At 35.0% G+C, this 24,431-nt stretch overlaps 1 protein-coding gene across 6 annotated transcripts in view; it reads left to right on the forward strand.

Annotated features, from left to right (window-relative positions):
* CYTH1 (cytohesin 1) overlaps window positions 1-24,431 on the forward strand; it is a 186,469-nt gene that overhangs the window by 117,213 nt on the left and 44,825 nt on the right. For all 6 annotated transcript variants that reach the window (XM_027850103.1, XM_027850107.1, XM_027850106.1 and 3 more), the window contains exon 2: window positions 16,446-16,528. In XM_027850103.1, the coding sequence (XP_027705904.1) occupies window positions 16,446-16,528 (83 nt within the window). The remainder of the gene's footprint in view (window positions 1-16,445; window positions 16,529-24,431) is intronic.

Here is a 24,431-nt window from a genome sequence, read left to right on the forward strand (position 1 = left end):
TATTTCTATATATAACTGTGTATGTGTGTATGTGTATATTCTTCCCTCTTCGAGCCAATTCCAGTGAGTCTGAGGTTCAAGTATTGCCTGCTAGCTGCCCCCCTCCATTTTCCCTTCCATTGTAAAAGTGCTTCCTTGCATGCCTCTTCTATTTGAGAAAAATTTCCCTACTGTACCTCTCCCTTTCCCTTTCTCCCAGTGCATCGCCTTTCTCACTTATTCATTTTTTTGGGACATCATTCTAACATAATCAATACACCCATGCCCTCTATGTAAACTCCTTTGAACTACCCTAATAATTATAAAGTTCTGAGGAATTATATCTATCATCTTCCTATATAGGAATGTAAACAGTTTAACTTTATTGAGTCCCTTATGATTACTCTTTTATGTTTACCTTTTTATGCTTCTCTTGGGCCTTGTGTTCAAATGTCAAATTTTCTATTCAGCTCTGTTCTCTTCATCAGGAATGCTTGAAGGGGCAGCTAGATGGTGCAGTGGATAGAACACTGGCCCTGAAGTCAGGAGGATCTGAGTTCAAATCCAGCCTCAGACCAAACACTTGACCCTTATTAGCTGTGTGACCTTGGGAAAGTCACTTAACCCCATTTGCCTTAAAAAAAAAAAAGGAATGCTTGAAAGCCTCTATTTCATTAAATATCCTTTTTTTTCCCTGAAGGATTATACTCAGTTTTGCTGGTAGGTGATTCTTGGTTGTAATCCTATGTCCTTTGCCTTCTAGAATATCATATTCCAATCCCTTCGCTCCTTTAATGGGGAAGCCACTAAATTTTGAGTAATCCTAACTGTGGGTTCATGATATTTGAATTGGTTTTTTTCTGGCTGTTTGAAGTATTTTCTCTTTGACTTGGAAGCTCTGGAATTTGGCTATAATATTGGTGGAAGTTTTCATTTTAGGATCTCTTGCAAGAGGTGATCAGTAGATTCTTTCAATTTCTATTTTACCTTTTGGACCTAAGATGTCAAGTCAGTTTTCCTTGATAATTTCTTGAAATATGTTATTTAGGCTCTTTTTTTTTTAATCATAGTTTTCAGGTAGTTTAATAATTCTTAAATTATCTCTCCTTGACCTATTTTCCAGGTCAGTTGTTTTTCCCACAAGATATTTCACATTTTCTTCTATTTTTTTCATTCTTTTGACTTTGTTTTACTGTTTCTTAATTCTCATGGAGTCATTAGCTTTTGCTTACCCAATTCTAAATTTTAGGGAATTATTTTCTTCAGGTTGCTTTTGTACATCAATTTCCATTTGGCCAATTCTACTTTTTAAAGAGTTCTCTTCAGTGGCTGTTTTGTTCCCCTTTTTTACCATTTGGCCAATTCTGTTTTTTAAGATGTTATTTTCTTTGGTATTTTTGTGCCTTTTTTTTTTAACCCAAGATGTTAATTCGCTTTTCATAATGTCTTGTATCACTTTCACCGCTCATCTCTTTCTTTAGCTCTTCTATGAATTCTTGTTGGGTTTGGGTCCAATTAGCATTTTTATTTGAGACTTTTTTGGGCCACTGTTTTCACATTGTTGTCTTCTAAGTTAAAGTCTTGGTCTTCCCTGCCACCGTAGTCAGTTCTTTTTTTTGGGTTGTTGTTTGCTCATTTTTCCAGTCTATTTTTTTGACTTTGAACTTTATGTTAAAGTTTGACTCTGCTTACCTGGAGTGGGAAGGCACTGACCAAAGCTTCAGGCTTTTTTGTGCTGCTGTTTTCAGAGCTAGTTCTGGGGGTCTGCAAGTTTTTGATGCTTCCACAGTTGTATGATCCCAAGAGAGGTGTGGTCATTGCTCTTCTGGTCTGTGCTCTGGTCTTTACCCAGGAAAGGTACCTGGTCCCCTGACGCCACAAGTGCCAGTGCTCCTCTTTGCTTTAGTACTGTGACCAGGGCTCTTGGTCCTTTGTGACCAACCACACGCACTTCTTTCCACCCCAGAACTGTAATCCAGAACTCTATATGGGCAGTAGAGTTGCCAATCACATAATTTGTATAAGATAATTTCTCTTTTTAGCTGTTCCTAAATAGTTTTACTTTTTAAAGTCGTATCATACTCAGGTCTACCCCAATCTTTCTTATGAACTACTCAGTTACTAATAACAGTCTTAGACATACATTTTACATTTTACATACATAAAAGGTAAACAGTCTGACCATATTGAGTCCCTTGTCTTTGGTACCTTATATTTCTCTTGGCTCTTATATGTTAAATCTTCTATCAGGTTTAGGTAGGTTTTTTAACAAAGTCCTAAAAGTCTGAGTAAAGACAGTTTTTTAAAAATAGTATTTTTTTCAATTACATGTAAAGACAATTTTAATATTTATTTTTTGAAAAATTTTGTGTTGTAAATTTTTTTCCTCCCCCCAAATGGTAAGCAATTTCCTGTAGGAAATTGTTTAATCATTTAAAACATATTTCCACATCAGTCATGCTGTGAAAGAAGAAACAGAACAACAGGAAAAAAAACACAAAAAAGTGAAAATAGCATGCTTTGATCTGCATTCAGACTCCATCAGTTCTTTTTCTGGATGTGGATATTATTTTCCCTCGTGAGTCCTTTGGATCATTGTGTTACTGAAAAGAGCTAAGTCATTCATAGTTGATCATCATACAATATTGCTGTTATTATGTACAATGTTCTCCTAGTTCTTCTCACTTCACTTTGCATCAGTTCATGTAAGTCTTTCCAGGTTTTTCTGAGATCCACCTGCTCATTATTTCTTATAGCATAGTAGTATTCCTTTAAAAGCATTCATATACCACAGTTTGTTCAGCCATTCCCCATACATGGGCATCCCCTCAATTTCCAGTTCTTTGCTACCACAAAAAATAGCTGCTATAAATATTTTTGCACATGTTCTTTTCCCTTTTTTATGATCTCTTTGGGATACAAATGTAGTAGTGATATTACTGAGTCAAAGGGTATGCACAGTTTGGTTCCCCTTTGTGCACAGTTCCAAATCCTCTCCAGAATGGTTGGATCAGTTCACAGCTCCACCAGCAATGCATTAGTGTCCCAGTTTTCCCAGTCCTCTCCAACATTTATCATTTTTCTTTTCTGTCATATGAGCCAATTTGATAGAGGTGAGGTGGTACCTCAGAGTTGTTTTAATTTGCTTTTCCCTAATCAATAGTGATTTAGAGCATTTTTTTGTGACTATAGATTTGATTTCTCTATCTGAAAACTGTTGAGGTATTAAAGGTGTGTGTAGGGGAATGTGGGGAAGGTTAAGTTGGGTGGCTGTCCCTAATCCACCATATTGGCTCCACCCCAGGACTTTTGTTTTTTACCCTTCATCTTTTAATTCTAGAAATATTGACATCTCAATTACACAGATACTCACCCCCAGTCACCTGTTCATCAAAATATCTGATAAATTCTGAGGCTTTATTTTAGAAATCCAGTGAGGAAATGTTGCCTATAGTGTAAATGAGCTTTAAAATTTGCCTAGTACCTTCTCCACTACAAACATTGAGAGAAGATAAATTGTGTTTGCTTTTAATATCCAATAGTCCTTAGCCACTGTTCCTTTAATAACTCAGAAAGAATGTGATTTTTTACAGTGCTGGGTAACAACCTTGGGCAATCAGTTTTATAGCCTTTCTTCCCTACCACTTTGTAAAAGTTTTATCACTTTTGCTTCACAAGCTTTCTTCTCTATTGCATCATTTTTGTAAGGTTCTTGTGTGTATTTTTCTGAATCTACTTAGTTTACTTTCAGATTATCTCTTGAAAGTATCTTTCATTACTTTTTTTTTTTTTTTTGCTTTGTTCAGTCATTTTTCAGTCATGTCTGACTCTTCATGACCCTATTTGGGGTTTTCTTGGTAAAGGTACTGGAGTGATTTGGTTTCCTTCTGTAGCTCATTTTACAGTTGAGGAAACTGAGGCAAGCAGAGTTAAGTGAGTTGCCCAGAGTCATAGAGCTAGTAAGTGTCTGAGGTCATATTTGAACTCAGGTCTTTCTGACTCCAGGCCCAGCATTCTACTCACTGGGCCACCTAGCTGCCCCCTCCTTTTTTTAAGCTACTTCTCTTTATCTCATGATATTATTTGGGTTTGAGATGAGATAGTTGAAGTTTTTAACCTAATGTGAATGATGTGGCAACAACAGAGGGGAGGAGGAGATTTAGTCCAACTCATACCAAAAGGAATCATCCACTATAACTTACCCAGTAAGTAGCCTTTAATAAGAAGGAATGCACTACTTGCAAGGCAGCTTGATCAACTCTAATTATTAGGAAGCTATTTCTGACACCTAACCTAAATATGCCTTTTTATACCATTCCAATTGCCATATGAGGAGAATCTGGTCAAAAGCTACCGCCCAAAAGAGATTCTAGACTATATTTTTTTTAATTTCTGGGGTTGTGTTCTAAGCACAAATACATGAAAAAAATCTTCATGTTTTCTAGTAGTCACAGAAATGCAAATTAAGACCTAAAGAACTTACATATCCTCTGGAATTGTAGACATAGCAAAAAAATGATGCAATTTACTATCAGGGAACTGTAAGCACTCTAATACATTGCTGGTGGAACCGTAGGTTGCTATGAACATTTTGCAACATGATATAGCAATATGATATGAGTCACAAAACCTATCATATCTTTTAACCCACCGATTCTACAACTGAAAGGGGATAATTTGTATTTTTTGGAGGAGGGAGGGATGGGATGTACTTAAAGATTACTTCCTTGGCCTTGGTGGTGGTCAGAGATTACAGTTAAACTATTTTGAATAAATAGGGCATTTCTATGTTAGGGAGAAAAGGAATAGACATGTATGTCAGAGCCATCCTCTTAATTCTATATCCAACTTTTTCTTCACCTTACCATTCCGTCTCTAATTACAGCCTTATTTCCTCCCATTGAAATCCCATTTCTTCCTAGTGAAACCAATAAAGGATGTATGTATGTATGTATGTGTATATTTATGTATCCCAATAATGGCAGCTATGAATGAAGAAAGCAGGGGGAAAGAAGAATGAGGTTATGGTTGTGGTATAAAAAAGCAAAGGTACTTGTCTTCATTGTTTTAACTGAAGCAACATGTGGTGGCCTGAAGGAGAATTATCAAGGTCCTAATACCTGTTACTCACAACCCTTAATTTTTATGTTGATAAAAGTGTTTCTCTTGTCTTAGCCCCCATTCTGGCCAACAGCCCAATGTGTTTAGATTGAGCAGGATCTGCATTCATAACTGGCTTTTCAATTTGATATAAAATGGCATTATATAGGCGGGTTGCACTTAGTGCACTAAACAGAAGTGTTTTGTCTCTCCACTTAGGTATGAGAATCATCATCTTGTTTGTTTATCCCTTTGCACAGAAAGATGATGCTGTCCCTTTAAGGGACATCCTTTTTATGCTGTAGATTGAACACATTTCAGCTTTGAGTTTCTGCGGACTGTTAAAATCTGCAAAGCAACATTTAAATAAAATTTTACAAGCTTCTCTTGTTGGGTTTTTCTATTCAGAGCACAGTACAATGGTCCCTTGTTGCTTCAATCTCTTCAATCCCCTTCATTAAATTGGAACCCTGGAAAGGAGTGGAGAGGAGGCTGATATTAAAATGGCCCCCATGAACCCTTATCAAGAAACCTGGTAATCAGCCTTTAGCAGAAACTAATTCTTCAGGTCTGGCTTACCTGGGCCTTTTCCTATTCCCTGACGGTGATTGGATGGGTATTTGGGGAGGAGGGAGGCTTGAGAACAATGGTGGCTATTTTCTCTAGTGTGTCTCATTTGTATTAGGACTAAGGGGCAGAGAATCATGAAGAAAACCTGCTACTTTCTGCAGTTACTGCTCTTTAAGACACAGGTTTTACTAGATTCCTGATTGATAAGTGTGACTAAAACATGGGGTCCTGAGGGTTGGAGGGCAGGGTCAAGTTGGTTATTCCCTTGCCATCTGGCTCAGAGTAACCATAGTCCTTGATACTAGTGTGTATGCTGTCTTCTTACAGTTTATTAGAGTAATACACAGACACAAATACACACATATACACTCATATTTTATATGTGTAGTACATTTTATATATACATATATATATGTACATGTAAATATAATAATAGCTAACATTTATATAGTGTTCACTATGTGCCAGGCACTGTGTGAAGTACTTTACAATTATGCTCTCATTTGTAAGCTAGAAAGTGTCAGATACCAGATTTGAACTGGGGGTCTTCATCCAGGCCCTGCACCCTATCTTCTATGTATGTATGTATGTATGTGTATACATAATTACTCTACTATATATTGTTATATATATATTTTACTATTATGTGTAAATTTCATATAATAGTACTATTTAAAAATGGAGTGGAATATCCATATTCACCTTTGAATCACTTAAATTGTTTTATGTATTTTGTTTTTATATCATCATCACTTATGAATTGTTCCCTACTTCCTCCCCTGCCTAGGGACCAAGACTTGGTAGCAAAGAATTTTAAAAGATTTTTTAAAAAAAAGCAGTTCAGCAAAACTGACCAACAAGACACATGAGCTTTACCGTATGTCCTCTATTTTATACCCATAGTCTTTTACCTCTGCAAAGAGGGGAGAGAGGGTGTTTTCTCAATTCTTTGTTGTAGCCGAAGAGCTTGATGAGCTTGGGGGTGCATATCATCTGACTGTAAGACTGCAGGTTTCTTATTCTGCCTCATGCTGAACTGTTAAAAAAAAAGTTTATTGATACCTTTGTTTTACATCATATTCACTCCCCTTCCCCCAACCCTAAACAGATCCTTCCCTAATAACAAAGTAGTGTTAAGCAGAGCCAACTGGTATGGCAACTGCCTTGACAAGCAGTCTTCTGTACCCATAGTGCTCCGCTTGCCTACTGTGGCAAGTGCTAGAGGTGCTTCCTCATGTCTCCTCCCTGGACGAGGTTGCACATTAAAGTTGTTCATTTTTTGTTTACATTATCATAGCCATTGCTTATATTTGGATTCTGCTTAATTCATTCTGATTAATTTCATATAAATATTCCTATTCCTCCAAATTCTTAATATTTGACTTTAATAGACTATAGTTTGTTCACCATTCCCCATTTTGTTTCTAGTTTATATCTGTCACAAAAAGAGTACTACTTTGAATATTTTGATGTAAAGGAAACCTTTTTTTCCTGGCTTTGGCCTCTTTGGATTATATATTCTGTAGTAGTATCCCTGGGTTGTGGGGTATTTAGTGTCATTTCTCACATATGTTGTGCCAGTCTAAATTAATTTCCAAAATGGTTGAACCAGTTCACCTTATGCTTGAGTCTTTAAAAACTACAAAAAAGAAAAAAAAAGAAAAGAAAAAATAGAGAGATCTAACCAGTTTTTATCTTTAAGCATTGGAAGAAAAAATATTGAGTATTCATTGTGGTAGATAGGATTTTCTGTACATTGCTGATGTAGTACTTTAAAAATTGTTGTGATGTTATTTGAAATAAATTTTGATGGGATAGGGGTTTGTAGGGTTAAGTGATAAAGTCCCCAAGTATAAACTTTTCAGTTGGTCATTAAACATTTATTAAGCACCTACTATGTGCCAAGCATTGTGCTAAGTGCTAATGATATACAGAAAGGCAAAAGATAGCCCCTGCCCTCAAGGAGTTCCCAATCTAATGCAGGAGGATTGAGAAAAGATCATTGGATTTGGTCATTAAGATATCATTGGTAACTAAAGAAAACCGTTTTGGTGGAATAATGAGGTTGGGAACTGATTTTAAGGGGTTAAGAAATGAGTGAGTGGAGGACCTGTGGTAGACAGCCTTCTTGAGGAGTTTAGCCACAAAAAACAGGACAGATATGGAACAGTAGAGCATATGGATAGATCAAGTGAGGAGTGATTGAAAGAAGAGGAAAAAGTGTGGTACTTGGGAAGTTTCCCTATACCCCTTGTATCAGAACAAAATTCTCCTAAGAGGGAGAAAATTAGGATCAATGACTGAATTTTATTCATATTTATTTTTAGTGATAAAAAAGAAGCATGGTTTTGGTATAGAGAGAGACTGCTTCAGAGTAAAGAAGACTTTAGCCTCTGCCACATATTGGCATTTAACTTTCAACAATCCAGGCACCTGTCAGATACGACAAGTTGTAGAACACTTGCATTAGTAGAATTTTACTCTTTGGGAATTTCCTATACAGCAATGGAATCACAGGTCTGGACCTCCCCCCTCCCTCCCCCTCCCCCCATTGATTTCTGCCTGCTTTCTTAAAGCAAAATCATAGCCTGAGAAATCATCTAATTTAACGAGAACCCAAAATAATCTTCTAAACATTAACTATAACTACATGTTGTCATTGAACTTTAGCTTGAAAACTTTTGGTGATAGGGAACTTGTTCTCTACTATGTCAAACTGATAGCTACTTTTCTACAATTTCCATCCATTTCTCCAAGTTCCATCCTCTGGGACCAAGCAAAACAAACCTAATCCCTTTGCCCTGCTTAAGAGTCCTTCAAATATTCCCAGCCCACCCATCTTTTCACTTCATGTTGTTTTTCCATGATTTGTTGTTGTTCAGTGGTTTTCAGTTCTGTCCAACTCTTCCCAACCCCATTTGGGGTTTTCTTGGCAGACACAGAGTGATTTGCCATTTTCTTCTCCAGATCATTTTACAGATGAGGAAACTAAGGCAAACAGGGTTAAGTGACTTGCCGAGGGTCACGTAGCTAGTAGGTGTCTGAGGTCATATTTGAACTCAGGAAGATGAGTTGTTCTAACTCCAAACCTGGCATTCTATCCACTTGTGCCATCAAGCTGCCCCATTTTTCTTGCTAATTATGCCCAATTTCTTCCATAAGTTCTCACCATCCTGGTTGCCCTCCTTTGGATGTATTTAACATGCCAGTATCCTTTCTGAAAAGTAACACTTAGAACTAACTGCACCACAGTAATATAGATAAGGTCTAACTCTTGCATAGTTGATCAGGGCTACATTTCTTTGTTCTTTATGCTCTGCTTTTATTATCATACTTTGCACACAGGAGGAGCCCTGAGATCTTCAAGGTTTTTATCTCTTATTTTATAGGTTTGTTGTGAGTTTGATTGTCTGGTTTCAAAGCCCACATCAAATCTAAAATAACAAATTAGACATTGGGCTACTTATAGGCAGTAGGAAATAATACTTGATAGCTCTAAGAATTAATATCTGGGGCCATTTAGTATGGAATGTATATATGTCATTAGACCCTGAGAGGTACATTTTATTATAATACGATGTAATAATTTATGCTTGTAATGATGCCTCAGAACCATCAAAGGGTGCTAAATTTGGAGTCAAAGGAAGCCTGGGTTCAAGTGCCACCACCACCAACTTGCTTGCTGTGTGACCTTGGGCAAATCATTCAGCTTCTTTTCTTTTCTTTTCTTTTTTTTTTGCAATTGGGATTAAGTGACTTGCCCAGGGTCACACAGCTAGTAAGTTTGGTCTGAGGCTGGATTTGAACTCAGGTCCTCCTGACTTAAGGGCCGGTGCTCTATCCACTGTGCCACCTAGCTGCCCCATCATTCACCTTCTCTGAGACTTTTCCCATCTATAAAATGAGATAATAACTGATACTCAGTTATGGTGAAGCTCAAATTAAGTAATGCACTTAAGGTGTTTTGTAGAACTTAAAGTGGTTTGTAAATGTTAGCTTGCATCCTAGGATGACATTAGCTTTTTCAGCTATTATGTCAGAGTATTGACTCATATTGAAGCCTTCTACCTCACCTAAACAGTTGTTTAGCCATGACTATTCCATTCTGGATCTGTGCAGTTAGTTTTTTGAACTTAAGTATTAGACAAGTTTGTTTATCCCATTTAATTTGGTGGGAACATTGCTACTTGGGTTATATAAATGTAGAATAAAAAAGGGGTTGGAGATAATGCAGTATCAGAAGGAAAATAGATTAAAATGATCACAGAATCTCAGGGCTGAAGAATATCTAGTCCAATGTGGACTTGAGCAGCAATCCTTTTTACAACATATCTAACAAATGATTATCTAGACTTTGCTTGAATATCTCCCAAGAAGGAAAAACTTCCATATCTGCCTTCAGGGAACCCTATCCCACTTACTTTACTCTAATTGTTAGCAAATTTTTCCTTGAATTAAGCCTAAATCTGCCTGTCTGCGATTTACATACACCTAGTCACTAAAGATACCTTTTTAAAAACTACACGAAGAGAACAGAAGGAAGGTCAGAAAGAAGCCCATGTATTATCACCAGAAAAACTCTAGTATTATAAAGCTATTCCTTAGTTTCAGGGAAAAATTTGGGGTTATTGAAAAGCACTGCAAAGTTTCTCAAATGTAATGCAGTTCCATTTCTTCTTTTAATCTGTTTTTATTGATGTCTTGTCTTTCTTACATCGCCATAATTATCCCTTGTATTGCCTCTTTTCTTCCCAGAAAGCCATTCCATATAAAAAGTTTTTTGTTTTTTGTTAGGCAATTGGGGTTAAGTGATTTGCCCAGGATCACACAGCTAGTAAGTGCCAAGTGTTTGGCCTGTGACCAGATTTTACCTCAGGTCCTCCTGACTTCAGGGCTGGTGCTCTGTCCACTGCACCACCTTTTTTTTTCAGAGGTAGGAAGTTTATTCAACTCCTCATATTAAAGAGATAGTATAAATTTGCAAGTTGTTTTGAAATAGAAGGGAGAAGTGAGAAGAATTTTAACTATCTTCCTCCCCTTCAAAAAAAAAAGTTGTTCTGAATGCAAACACAAAGGTTTTCAAGTTTTTAAAAACTGCTTTGTCCTGTAAGTGAGACATATAACACAGCATTTTTACAGCAGGCCAGCATATAAACCTCTAGGTCTATTTTAAAGTCACTATATTTCGTAGAATATGGTGCTTATAAAGAACAAAGAGGGAAATTTTTATAGCCAGTTCAAGAGCTGAAACAGAAAGAAAAATTCAGGTGAATTTCCTTGAACTTGGAGATCACAGGTTCAAAGATTTCGAGTTGGAAGAGAGCCTATAGGACAGCTAGGCCAACCTTCACATTTTACAGATGAGGAAACTGAGGCCTAGGGAAGTACAGTGATCTTGGGCAAGGTCACTCAAGCAGTAAACAAGCATTCAAACTCAAATTCTTTGAATCCAAATTGATTTTACACTAAGATGTCAAGATTTTACAGCATGCCATATTGATTGTGGTTTGTTGTTTTTTTTTTTTACTTCAAATGTCTAGAATGTGAAACAGCCTGATTCTCTTTGGTTATATTTATTTACTCTTATTTTTTTAAAATCTATTCAGAAATGCAAGAATCTGAGTTTAAATCCTTTCTCAGAAACTCACTAGCTGTGTGACTCCGGGCAAGTCCCTTAATTTGTCACTTAACTCTGTCTGACTCAGTTTCCTCAAATGTAAAATGGGGATGATAATACTACCTCCTAGAATTCTGTTTTTGATTAAACAATTTATTAATTTTCCAACATTCACTTCCATAAGATTTTGAGTTTCCAATTTTCTCCCCCTCCCTCTCTCCCCCCTCCCCAAGACAGCGTGCAATCTGATATAGGCTCTACTTATATGTTCATATTAAGCATATTTCACATTAGTCACGATGTAAAGAAGAATTAGAACCAATGGGAGGAACCATGAGAAAGAAGAATCAAAACAAAACAACAAAAGAAAAGGAAAGCAAATAGTATGCTTCTATCTGTATTCAGATTACATAGTTCTTTCTCTGGATGTAGATAGCTTTGTGAGTCTTTTGGAGTTGTCTTAGATCCCTGCACTGCTGAAAAGAGCTAAGTCTATCAAAGTCAGTCATTGAACAGTGTGGCTGTTACTGTGTACAATGTAAAAATATTCTTTTTTAAAGAGGAAAAAAATCAGCACAACTAATTGATACATTAAAAAAGTTAGAAAATATGTGCAATGTATGACACCTGTGGACCTCCCACCTCCATGAAGGAATGGGTTGGGGTATCCTCTCATATCTCTTCATTTGAGTCAAGCTTGATCTTTATAATTTTGTTATATTCACTTTTGATTTTTTATTTATTTATATGTGTTTATTTCTATTTACATTGTTGTAATTATTGTGAATATTGTTTTCTTGGCTCTGTCCTCTTCACTCCGCATCAGTTCATGTATATCTTTACATGCTTCTCTGTATCATCATATACATAATTTCTTACAGTCTAGTACTATACCATTACATTCATGTACGACAGTTTGTTTAGCCATCCCCAATGAATGATTATCTACTTTGTTCCAGTTTTTTGCTATTACAAAAGTGCTGCCATAAATATTTTGGTGTATATGGGAGCTTCTTATGGATGGCTTTCTTAGGGTGTGAACCTAGTAACGGAGTCTCTGATTCAGAGAATATGGACATTTTAGTAATTTTATTTGCATAATTACAAATTGTTTTCCAAAATTATTATACCATTTTATAGCTCCACCAACAATGTATTAGTGTACTTCTAATTCTATAATTATTATTATAATTATATATTATATAATTATATATAATATATTATAATTATATTATAATAATTATATATTATGTAATTATATATAATATAATATATTATATATTATATAATTATATAATATATTATAATTATATATAATTATAATTCAATAATCTTTCCAACACTCAGTATTAAAATTTTTTGTCATCTTTGCCAATTTGCAGGCTGTGAGGTGAAACCTCAGTTGTTTTGATTTACATTTCATTTCTCTTATTATCATTATTATTATTATTGATTTAGAACATTCTTTCATGTGGCTGTGAATACTTTGCAATTCTTCTTTTGATAACTTAATTCATATTCTTTGACCACTTACGTATTAGGGAATGGCTATTATTCATATATATGTATGTATATATGTATATATATACATACATATACATATATATTTATTCATTGTTTATATATATTAAATATCAAATCCTTGCCAGAAAAAACTTGATACAAAGATTTTTCCGCCATTCAGACATTTTCCTTCCTATCCTACATGCATTAATTTTGTCAGCATGGAAGCTTCTTAGTGTCATGTATCAAAATATGTATTTTACATTTCATATTTGCCTCTATTAGGAATATATCTCCCACCCATAGCTGTGAAAGTTAAATGATCTGCTTCTTTTCTAATTTTTTAAAGTTTAATCTTTAATAATAATGGTCATGCATCCATTTAGAACGTATTATGAAATATGATGTAAGGTATTGGTCTAAGCCTAATTTCTGCTAGTCTGCTTTCCCATTTTCCACAGCAGCTTTTTATTTTTAATAAAAAAATTTTCCTATATAATTTATATTTTCTACTTAATTAAACACTGGGTTATTATGTCCCATTGTTTCTCATTCTGTTTGTCTAGTTTGTTCTATTGATCTGTCTTTGTTTTTTAACAAATACCAGATGGTTTTGATCATTGCTGCTTTATAATATAGTTTGAGTTTGAAAGTGCCATTCCTTCTTAATCATTGTTTCTTTTCATTTCCCTTGATATTCTAGATCTTTTGTTATTACAAATTAATTTTATTATTTTATCAAGTTCTATAAAATACTACCTTGATAATTTGATTAGTGTAACATTAAAAGTATAAAGTAACTTTTAGTAGTGTTGTCATTTTGATTATTTTGGCACTGTCTAGTCATGAGCACTGAATTTAAGTTGTGCTTTACCTCTTTAAGGAGCACTTTGTAATTGAATTTTAACTAGTCTTTTATGTGCTGTAGTAGGTCAAGACCGAGATATTTTATCCATTTTGTAGTTATATGGAATGAGATTTCCCTTTCTATTTTCGTATCTTGTGTTTTGTTATTATTATGATATGAATTGCTGTTGATTTTTGAGGGCTTATTTTGTAACTTGCAACATTCTGAGGCTATTAATTGTCTCAATTAGCATCTTTGCTGATTCCCCAGGATTTTCCAAATATGCCATCATGTCATCAGCAAATAGGGAAAGTTGTATTAATTTCTTTCTCTTGTATTATTGCCATTGCTAGCATTTCTAGAACGGTATCAAATAATACAGAGGAGAGTATGTATTCTTGCTTTACCTCCCGTATTTATTGGAAAGGGTTCCTAGTGTATCCCCATTGCATATAATGCTTACTTTTGGTTTTAGATATATGCGCTTTTTATTATATTTTTATATCCTCAGTTGATAAATGGTCAAAGAATATGAACAGGCAGTTCTCAGATGAAGAAATTAAAGCCATCTATAGTCATATGAAAAAAAGCTCTAAATCATTATTGATTAGAGAACGGCAAATCAAAACAACTCTGAGGTCCCTCATCACACCTGTCAGATTGGCCAACATGATAAAACAGGAAAATGATAAATGTTGGAGAAGCTGTGGGAAAATTGGAACATTAATACATTGTTGGTGGAGTTGTGAACTGATCCAACCATTTTGGAGAACAATTTGGAACTATGCCCAAAGGGCTATAAAATTGTGCATACCCTTTGACCCAGCAATAGCACTTCTTGGGCTGTATCCCAAAGAGATCATACAAATGGGAAAAGGACCCACATGTACAAAAATATTTATAGCAGCTCTTTCTGTGGTGGCAAAGAGTTGGAAATTGAGGGGATGCCCATCAATTGGGGAATGACTGAACAAGTTGTGGTATATGAATGTAATGGAATGCTATTGTGAAATGATAAGCAGGCAGACTTCAGAAAAACCTGGAAAGACTTGTATAGACTGATGCTGAGTAAAGTGAGTAGAACCAGGAGAACATTGTACACAGTAACAGTCACGTTGTGCGATGACTAACTTTGATAGACTTAGCCATTCTCAGCAATGCAAGGATCTAAGACATCTCCAAAAGTCTCATGATGGAAAATGTTATCCACATCCAAAGAAAGAACTATGGAGTTTGAATGCAGATTGAAGCATACTATTTACTGTTTTTTTTTCCTTCTGTTTTGTCTTGTTTCCTGTTTCTTGTGGTTCCTCCTATTGGTTCTAATTCTTCCTTACAATAGGACTAGTGTGAAAATATGTTTAATAGGAATGTATATGTATAGCCTATATCAGATTGCGTGCTATCTTGGGGAAGGAGGGAGGGGGAGAAAAATTTAAAACTCGAAAGCTTATGGAAGTGATTGTTGATAAATCAAAATAAATTAATAAAAAGAAGAAAAAATTTTCCTATTTAAAAAAAAATCCCTCTATGCTATACTTTGTAAGGTTTTAGCATAAATATTTCTTTCTACTATTTCCTTTTTGGCCTAGCTTAATGCTGATCTTTCCAAGATATATGTATTGATGGGCCAGCTTTATCACCTGTCCATTCAACTGTATATTATACTGAATTAAATTACACTTCATCTTATTAGATTTGGCCCAGTGTTGCCTGTTGATATCTTCTTGGTTCCTTAATCTGACATGTTAAGTTGATTGTTCTAGATGGGCATCAGTTTTTTATGAATCCTTTGTTTTTGTTCCTTATCATTCAGGCTGAGTGCATAGTTCATTAATTTAGCTGTGCCTAAGCAACCTTCATGGTGTTGACTTTATCATATTGCTGTAAGGCAAATGATGCTATAACCACAAAGTATTTTTTAAAAATTCCTTCCTACTCCAAAAGAATTCTGCAGTTATAAATCACAGTCCTGTTATAGCTTCCTCCAAAAAGTAGTTACAAAAAGGTCAAGTAAATCATTCCAAAACAGGATTATCTTGTTAGTATATGTATTTTCCTTCTGGTGCTTCAGGGGTTCTTTTCTCAAAGGATCTTTGGGATGTATACCTGTAGGTCTCAATTAGTGAAAATAATGAATCCCCTGAAGTGGTTGCATTATTTGAATGTGCACTGTGTATTTCCATTGGGCTAGAACCTATTACCATTTCTAACATAATTGTAACTTAGAATAGTGCAAATTAGAAGTTAAAAAAAATTCTTATCTAGCATGTGAAGGCTGGGGACGGGTTGATTAATATGATGTATTGGAAGGAACTGTGTTGGATATGCATATTTGTTATTTTCTGGGTTAGTATATCATAGTTGCATGACCTCAAGAAGTGCTTGGTGATTGTCCTTTATTCCAGATTTTTCCAAAGGATATAGTAAAGCAAATAAATCATCAATTAGGTATGTCTACTAGTCACTCTTAATCTACTTATTGCTAAAAAGTTTCAAGATCATTCTTTTAGAGGGGACCTAATATAGACTTATGAGTTCATGTTATTCCTTTCTCTAGGGGTTCTTGTTACAGGGTAGCCTTCTCTCTTCCAGCTTTCCATCTCCATGGAAATGGACTTCTAAGAGCTTTTCTCTCTGAACATTGGATCCTTGAGTCATTGAATTCCTCTGTCTTTCAAGCCTATTTATTGATATTAGAATAGAAGTTCTTTTGAAACCCATTAGTTTTGGGGTAACCTCCATTATCTGCCCTCTGAATTTAAACAGCCAAGCTCCATTTTTAAGAGGCAAAGGGAGTCCTAATAATATTTTCTCTTTCATTTATAGTTCCTGGCGACCTGTCCTTACAAGAACGTCAGGAACTGGAGAACATCCGTCGTCGGAAGCAGGAACTATTGGCTGACATTCAGGTGACTAGAATAAGACGAATGTTTTAATAGTGTGATAGGTATGCAGAGGTATATCCGACTCAAGGTTAAGTGGCATCTAGCAGCCTCATTTGTGTATCAGCCTGTCCTAGACCACCACTTGATTTGTTCTCTTATTTACTTTTATCCTTCCTAGCTCTAGTGTGATCCACAGGTACATTTGGATAGTCAGTCAATAAACATTAAGCACCTCCTTTGTGGTACTTACTACTAAGGACCTACTATGTACTAAGGTAATTTATTCTCATTTTAAAAATTGCAGTGTCATACCCTTTGATCCAGCAATACCACTACTAGGTCTGTATCCCAAAGAGATTATAAAAAGGGAAAAGAGCCCACATGTACAAAAATATTTATAGCAACTCTTTTTTGTGGTGACAAAGAATTGGAAACTGAGGGGATGCCCATCTATTGCAGAATGGCTGAACAAATTGTCGTATATGAATGTAATGGAATAGTATTGTTCCATAAGAAATGGTGAGCAGGTGGATTTCCGAAAAATCTGGAAAGACTTATATGGTCTAATGCTGAGTGAAGTGAGCAGAACCAGGAGAACATTGTGCACAGTAACAACATTATGTGATAACTAACTTTGATAGACTTAGCTCTTCTCAGCAATACAATTCCAAAAGTCTCATGATGGAAAATCCACATCCAGAGAAAGAACTATAGAGTCTGAATGCAGATTGAAGCATACTAGTTTCTCTTTTTTTTTTCTTTCTTGTGGTTTTCCCCTTTTGTTCTGATTCTTCTTTAACAACATGACTAATGTGGAAATATGTTTAATATGATTGTACATGTAGAGCCTATATCAGATTGCATGCCATCTTGGGGAGTGGGGAGCAGAAGGAGTGGACAAAATTTTGAACTCAAAATCTTATACAAGTGAATATTGAAAACTAAAAATAAATCAATTTAAAAAAATTAAAAATTGCAGTCTTTCATTTGATTAATTAGCTCAAGTTCATTAGATATGAATTGTTTATAATAAACTGAATAAACCTCCTTTACATTAGTAATATATATAATATATATTATTATATTATATCTTATATATAATATATTATTATGTATTAATATAATATATAATATAACTAAATAAACATTAAAAAAAGGGATCCATAATAAAACATAAACACTTTGATACAATTTGATATTTTGGCTGTTGTCACAGAAGATAAATTTTCTTCTTTGCCTTCCTTCTATGTGCAGGGTGATTTTGCATCATCATGGGATCATAGATCTAAGACTATAGCTATAAGGAACCTTTAAAATAGTAACAATATTTAACATTTATGTAGCTGTATGCTAGGCACTGTGCTAAATGCTTTACAATTATTATTTCATTTGATCCTCACAACAACTCTACAAGGTAGGTGCTATTGCTCTCCCCATTTTACAGATGAGGAAGCTGAGTCAAACAAAGATGAAATGACTTGCCTAGGGGCACATAGCTAGGAAATGTCTGAAGCTGGATTTGAACTCATGTCTTCCTGACTTCGGGCCTAGCACTATATCCACTGCACCACCTAGCTGCCCCTAGATGATCTTAGAGGCCATCAAATCCATCTGCCTCATTTTACAGATGAGAAGACTGAGACAGAGAGGTTCAGTCACTTGCCTAAGGTCACATAACTTGTAAGTGTCTGAATAAAGATTTGAACCTAGGCCTTCCTGATTCTAAATCCAGTGCCTTATCCTGGATGTTCTAGCATTAGTTAGATTTGAGTCTGCCTGTTGGGAATCTTTCTTTGTAAAGATATACCTATGATCAGTGTTTTTCACAGTGAGAAAGAAAGCTTTCTCTTTCTACTCTAGCCTTTTCTCACAGATAAGCTGACTCTTTCTGACCCCGTTATTTTTTTTTCAACTTTCTTGCTCTTTCTTTTCTCAAAAAGGTCTCTGTATTTTTTCTTGACTAGCTCCTCCTCTTTCTCAGAAAGAGGTATATAGGTCATTTCTCACATACTACTATTAAATTATAACTGTTAAGCTGTTTGGCATTTTTTACATGATCCAGTGATCAAGTAATTCACAAAATAATGACTAAATGAAGTCTCCAGCACTAAACTTACAATGCATTATTTTGCATTTAATCAGTTCTTTAATATTTCTCTTTAGTATTCTTATAATATCTTTATTTTAATGTGCTAACTCTGCTGCTAAAATCAGGAGACACTCATGTAAGTTTCCAGTTCAAAAACATCACAATACTTAAAATATTGGGATCTTTAAAAATACTAATAATATACAATTTATCTTTAGCAAGACAAGAAGACCAGACTAAATAGTACACATGCAAGTTGTCATTAATTGTCAATAGCCAGATAGACACTTTGCATTTAAGTTATATGAGAAAATACCTGTGAGAAGAGGTAAGGAAAAAATACTCAAAAACTCAAGATTTAAGCCCCCATTCATGGCTGGTTGTTGATCTTAATGTAGTATCCCTTGTATTTAGTGACGTTAAATGGGATCTGGCCAATTTTTCTTTTATGTTATCGCTCAGTCTACCACCTTATTAATTCTCATATTGAGTATGGTTCTCTGAGCTCTGGAATGATCCATGGGTATGTTTGGATCATGTATTTCCCATTAATAAAATTACAGTCCTTTCATTAAATAGCTCAGGCACCAATCCCAGTTCATTAGATGTTAATGTCTTTATGTAAAATAAACTAGAAAGATCTCCTTTCCCATTAGTACTCTTTTTTTCCTTGTAACTGAATGATAATGATAAATATATACAATTTATTAAAATTGTGATGTATAATCAAGCATAATGATATAGATATTATTTACAATATTTTGGCTATGAAAAAGCTCACAACCAAAGTTACCTCAAATTCTCAGCATAACAGCAGATGACTTCTATTCATTTGCCTGAAAACAGAATCCCAAATTGTTCAGCTTACTCTGTTTACTGATTAACATCTCAATCTTCTTCATAGTTCTCCTTAAGAAAAAAAAATTAAATTCTGTATTTCGAGAAATAAGTTGTTCACCATCACAGAAAACATCTTTTCAGCTTTTCTTAAGCTCTTCATAAAATTATCTTTATCATTTAAAAAAAAACACCACAGTTTAGTACAATTTTGACAAGGAAAAAGTTTTTCCTAACCTTTTTCATTTCAGTCTTCTCCATAGATTCACATAGAAACATATACACTCTTCCTAACTACATAGAAAGAAGCACCTCATTAACATTGTTCAACTGTTAACTTCAAAACTGCTGGCACAGACTGCTTTTCTCAAAATTCCTTTTAGCTCTATACTTTTTTCCCCACTTAATAGTATTTTATTTTTTCCAATTACATGTTAAGATAGTTTTCAGCATTCACTTTTAGAAGATTTTGAGTTCCAGATTTTTTTCTCCCTCCCTTTACTCCCCCCTCCCCAAGCAGCAAGCAATCTGATATAGACTATACGTGTACAATCATATTAAACATATTTCCACATTGGTCATGTTGTGAAAGAAGAATCAGAACAAAAGGGAAAAACCACGAGAAAGAAAAAAAAGAGAAAATAGTATGCTTCAATCTGCATTCAGATTCCATAGTTCTTTCTCTGGATGTGAATAGCATTTTCCATCATGAGTCTTTTGGAATTGTCTTACGTGACTATGTTGCTGAGAAGAGCTAAGTCTATCAGAGTTGGTCATCGCACCATGTTTCGGTTGCTGTATACAATGTTCTCCTGGTTCTGCTCACTTCACTCAGCATCTTTTTGTGCAAGTCTTTCAGGCTTTTCTGAAATCCTCCTGCTCATCATTTCTTTTTTTTTGTTTTTTTTAGCTTTCTTTTTTATTAATTTATTTTTAGTTTTCAGCATTCACTTACATAAGCTTTTGAGTTTTAAATTTTTCTCCCCCTCCCTCCTTCCCCAAGATAGCACACAATCTAATATAGGCTCTACATATACATTCCTATTAAACATATTTTCACATTAGTCATGTTGTAAAGAAGAATTACAACCGATATGAAGAACCACAAGAAAGAAGAAACAAAACAAAACAGAAGAAAAAAAAAAAGAGGAAATACTATGCTTCAATCTGCATTCAGACTCCATAGTTCTTTCTCTGAATATGGATAGCATTTTCCATCATGAGACTTTTGGAAATGTCTTAGATCCTTGCATTGCTGAGAAGGGCTAAGTCTATCAAAGTCAGTTATCACACGATGTGGCTGTTACTGTGTACAACATTCTCCTGATTCTGCTCACTTCGCTCAGTATCAGTCCATACAAGTCTTTCCAGGTTTTTCTGAAGTCTGCCTGCTCATCATTTCACAATAGTATTCCATTACATTCATATACCACAACTTGTTCAGCCATTCCCCAATTGATGGGCATCCTCTCAGTTTCCAACTCTTTGCCACCACAGAAAGAGCTGCTATAAATATTTTTGTACATGTGGGTCCTTTTCCCATTTGTATGATCTCTTTGGGATACAGCCCAAGAAGTGCTATTGCTGGGTCAAAGGGTATGCACAGTTTTATAGCCCTTTGGGCATAGTTCCAAATTGCTCTCCAAAATGGTTGGATCAGTTCACAACTCCACCAACAATGTATTAATGTTCCTGTTTTCCCACAGCTTCTCCAACATTTATCATTTACCTGTTTTGTCATATTAGCCAGTCAGATAGGTGTGATGTGGTACCTCAGAGTTGTTTTGATTTGCATTTCCTAATCAATAGTGATTTAGATTGGCTCTGTACTTTTAAAGAGCCAATTACAATCTCCGTTGTCTGTGCGATAGATTTTAGAAACAGGAGTTATACTAGTGTATGCCACATGATCCTCCTTCCTTTCTAAATGGTATAACTTAGAGAATAGTATTGCCTTTTTGGAGAGAAAGCTAGGAAGTCATTAAGTGACATATTTTATCCCTTGAAGCTATATAATTTCTTTCAGAATTTATTGTAATATTTTAGGATACTATAATATTTTGGGTCAAGGAAGTGGTATTTGTAAGTTTTCTTGGTTATGTAATGCCTGAGTATGCCTGGGCTATTGATTTGAACACAGGCTGATAATTTCTTTGAAACAAACTTAACTAGTAAATAGTTTAAAAATCTCTACTTGAAGTCTTGATAGCAAAAATTTATTTTGAGGGAGAAGCATTTTTTTTTTACTTGAATAAGTAAGGAAGAGCTGCTAACTTTTTCTACCTTACGTTGTGAACTATACTGGAAAAGTATCAAAAGTGCCCCAAAATCTTGGGATAATATTAAATCTCTAGATCCAGTTGAAAAGGTTATTTTTGCCCTTTCTGGGGCAATTGGTAGGTTCCAGACTTAATTTCTATTTGTATTGTCTTGATTAGCTTAGATTGCCGTAGCATAGGATTTTGAGTTTATATTCTTTGGGAATCTAATAATATAATTGTATGGCATGTGTATTCCTCAGCAGCTATTCATGACTCTCTGATATTGAAGTAATATCAAAAAATTGGGATGGGAAGAGTTAACTAATTAATATCTTGATATAGGCAAGCTCCAATTTATGAATAGGTTGTGTTCCAAAAAACTCATTTTAAGTAGTTTTGTAATTTGCAAAGTTGTTAGAATGAATTTTCTCTAGTAACATGGTTGTAAATAGTGGCTATTTTCTAAGGCTCACCTACCTATTTTATTCATAATGTGGTTAAAATACTGGATATTTTGAAAAATAACAAAAAATAATACTTTTGTGACATACTAATAGATAAAAATAATAAAACCAACTGGAACTCAGTTTAAGACAGATTAGGTGCTGTCTGGAGCAGTCTTTTAGATTCATGTGAGGAAAAGGGAGGCAGTATACTGTTCAGATTATTTCCAAGTTAGGTGTTCATAATTTGGGGTATGCTTTTATTTAAAAATTTTAAGTAAGCTAGTATTAAATAGTTCATGTTCTAGCAGTATAGTTTCATAGGAGTTCTATGCAGTGAAATGCAGTACTTGAATGGAGTTGGCACGTGCAGATGAGTGATTGGCCGTAAGATACATCTATTAATTAAATTAGACAGCTCATTTACAACTTCTCAATGGAGCTTTTCCACTGAGTTTCTTATTTATATCTGTGCCGTAAGAAGTTTAAGTAGATAAGTTGAAGTGGGCATGGACTCTGTGGGAAGAAACGCTGTTTCTGTAACTATATACGTCATATTACTCAATTGGATATTTCATGTTTATTTTCAGGACATTAAGTAATATTTGAGAAGAGTCACATATGATGAGTAGAGTGAAAAATACATGGTGTCTGCATTTCAGTGTTCATCTTTCATTCCATAACGCTGAAGTTTGTTCCAATATTTTCAGAGCAAATAACTCATATTTCGATGGTACTTTCTGTTTTACAAAGTGCTTTCTTCACTCCAACCCTTTGAGGTGTAGGGAGTGCAAATGCTATTGTGCCTATTTAAAGATCAGATTAAGTGGCTTTTCTGAGGTCACACAGATACTTAGCATCAGAGACAGCATTGCAGTCTGAGTCTGAATCTTATGATTCCAGGTATTTCCACTGTGCTGCTCTGCCTTCTCCTTATTGTTTCACACAATCTGAATTTTATAAATGAAGAAAAAGAAAATGAAAAAGGAAGACAGTAAATAACCATATTGAAATCTAAAGCAAGAAGTAATAAATAGATTACAACATTTGGCTTATTTGTTTTTCTGTACTTTTTGCCTTCTCTAGAAGTTATAATTAGGTAGTTCTGTACCCTCTGTGATGTACTTTTCTCATGCTAAAGTACTTGATGATCACCTGCTTTTATAGACCTCCTTTCATAACCCTAGAAACAGAGACAGAGACAGAGTGCTGACCTGGAGTCAGGAAGACCTGAATTCAAATCCAGCCTCAGACATTTAGTACCTGTGTGACCCTGAGCAAATCACTTGATTGCTATCTGCCTTAGTTTCCTCTTTTTTAAAATGAGGATAATAGTATCTAACTCCTGAGGTTGTTGTGAGGATGAGATAATATTTGTAAAGTACTTTGTAAATCTTAAAGTACTTATTTAAATGCTGGCTTTTAAAACAAAAACCTGCTGTAGCTTGAATTACAGTTTAAGAGATTAGTAACTCCAGGGCCAGATGGTTCAGTGGATAGAGTGCTGGGTCTGGAGTCAGGAAGATCTGAATTCAAATGTGGCCTCATATGCTTACTAGCTGTGTGACCCTGGGCAAGTCACTTAATCTCTGTTTGCCTTAACCCACTGGACAAAGATGTGGCAAACCACTCCAGAATCTTTGCCAAGAAAACCCAGTGGACAGAGCTCTAAAAAATTAAATGTCATTTAATTCTGTTCATGATTCTGCTTGCTCAATGAGGATGTAAACCCTCACATGTAAATAAAGGGGGCAAGATTCGTGAACTTGAGTGGAGGCATAGAGGATCAGGTAGACAAACACTGTTCAATCTCTTGACAGCTCCTTAGAGGATGTAAAAGCCTAAAACAGGAAGGAAGCTATCTTTCTTTGCAGTTTCTTTACAATTCCATGATATAACTACATTTGATTTATTGCCATCATTTCAAATTCTAAATCCTTTATATTTTAAATTTCTTGGTTTGAGAGTCTAATCCACTTTAACCCAGCAAGCATTTATGATGTGCTTACTAGGTCTGTGGCATTATACTCGGCATTTGGGGAAATCAATACAAAATGAAAAACAGTCCTCATCTTCCAGAAGTTTCACATTTTTCTAGAAGAATACAACCTGTATCTGTATCACTGTCTTACCTAGTATTTTATACCCTGTCACTTTTTACGCAGTAGCAACAATAATGGAAATATTTTCTATTACTTATTAAGGCTCTTGATAGCCATCTGAAGCTCTCTGTAACTTCTATTGAACGTTCTGTTCATCTTATCTTACTTATTTATCTCTGCTTCTGGGAAGTGCTC

This window comes from Vombatus ursinus, unplaced genomic scaffold (assembly GCF_900497805.2).
Source record: "Vombatus ursinus unplaced genomic scaffold, bare-nosed wombat genome assembly UNPS02008996.1, whole genome shotgun sequence".
In the NCBI taxonomy this organism is placed as follows: domain Eukaryota; kingdom Metazoa; phylum Chordata; class Mammalia; order Diprotodontia; family Vombatidae; genus Vombatus; species Vombatus ursinus.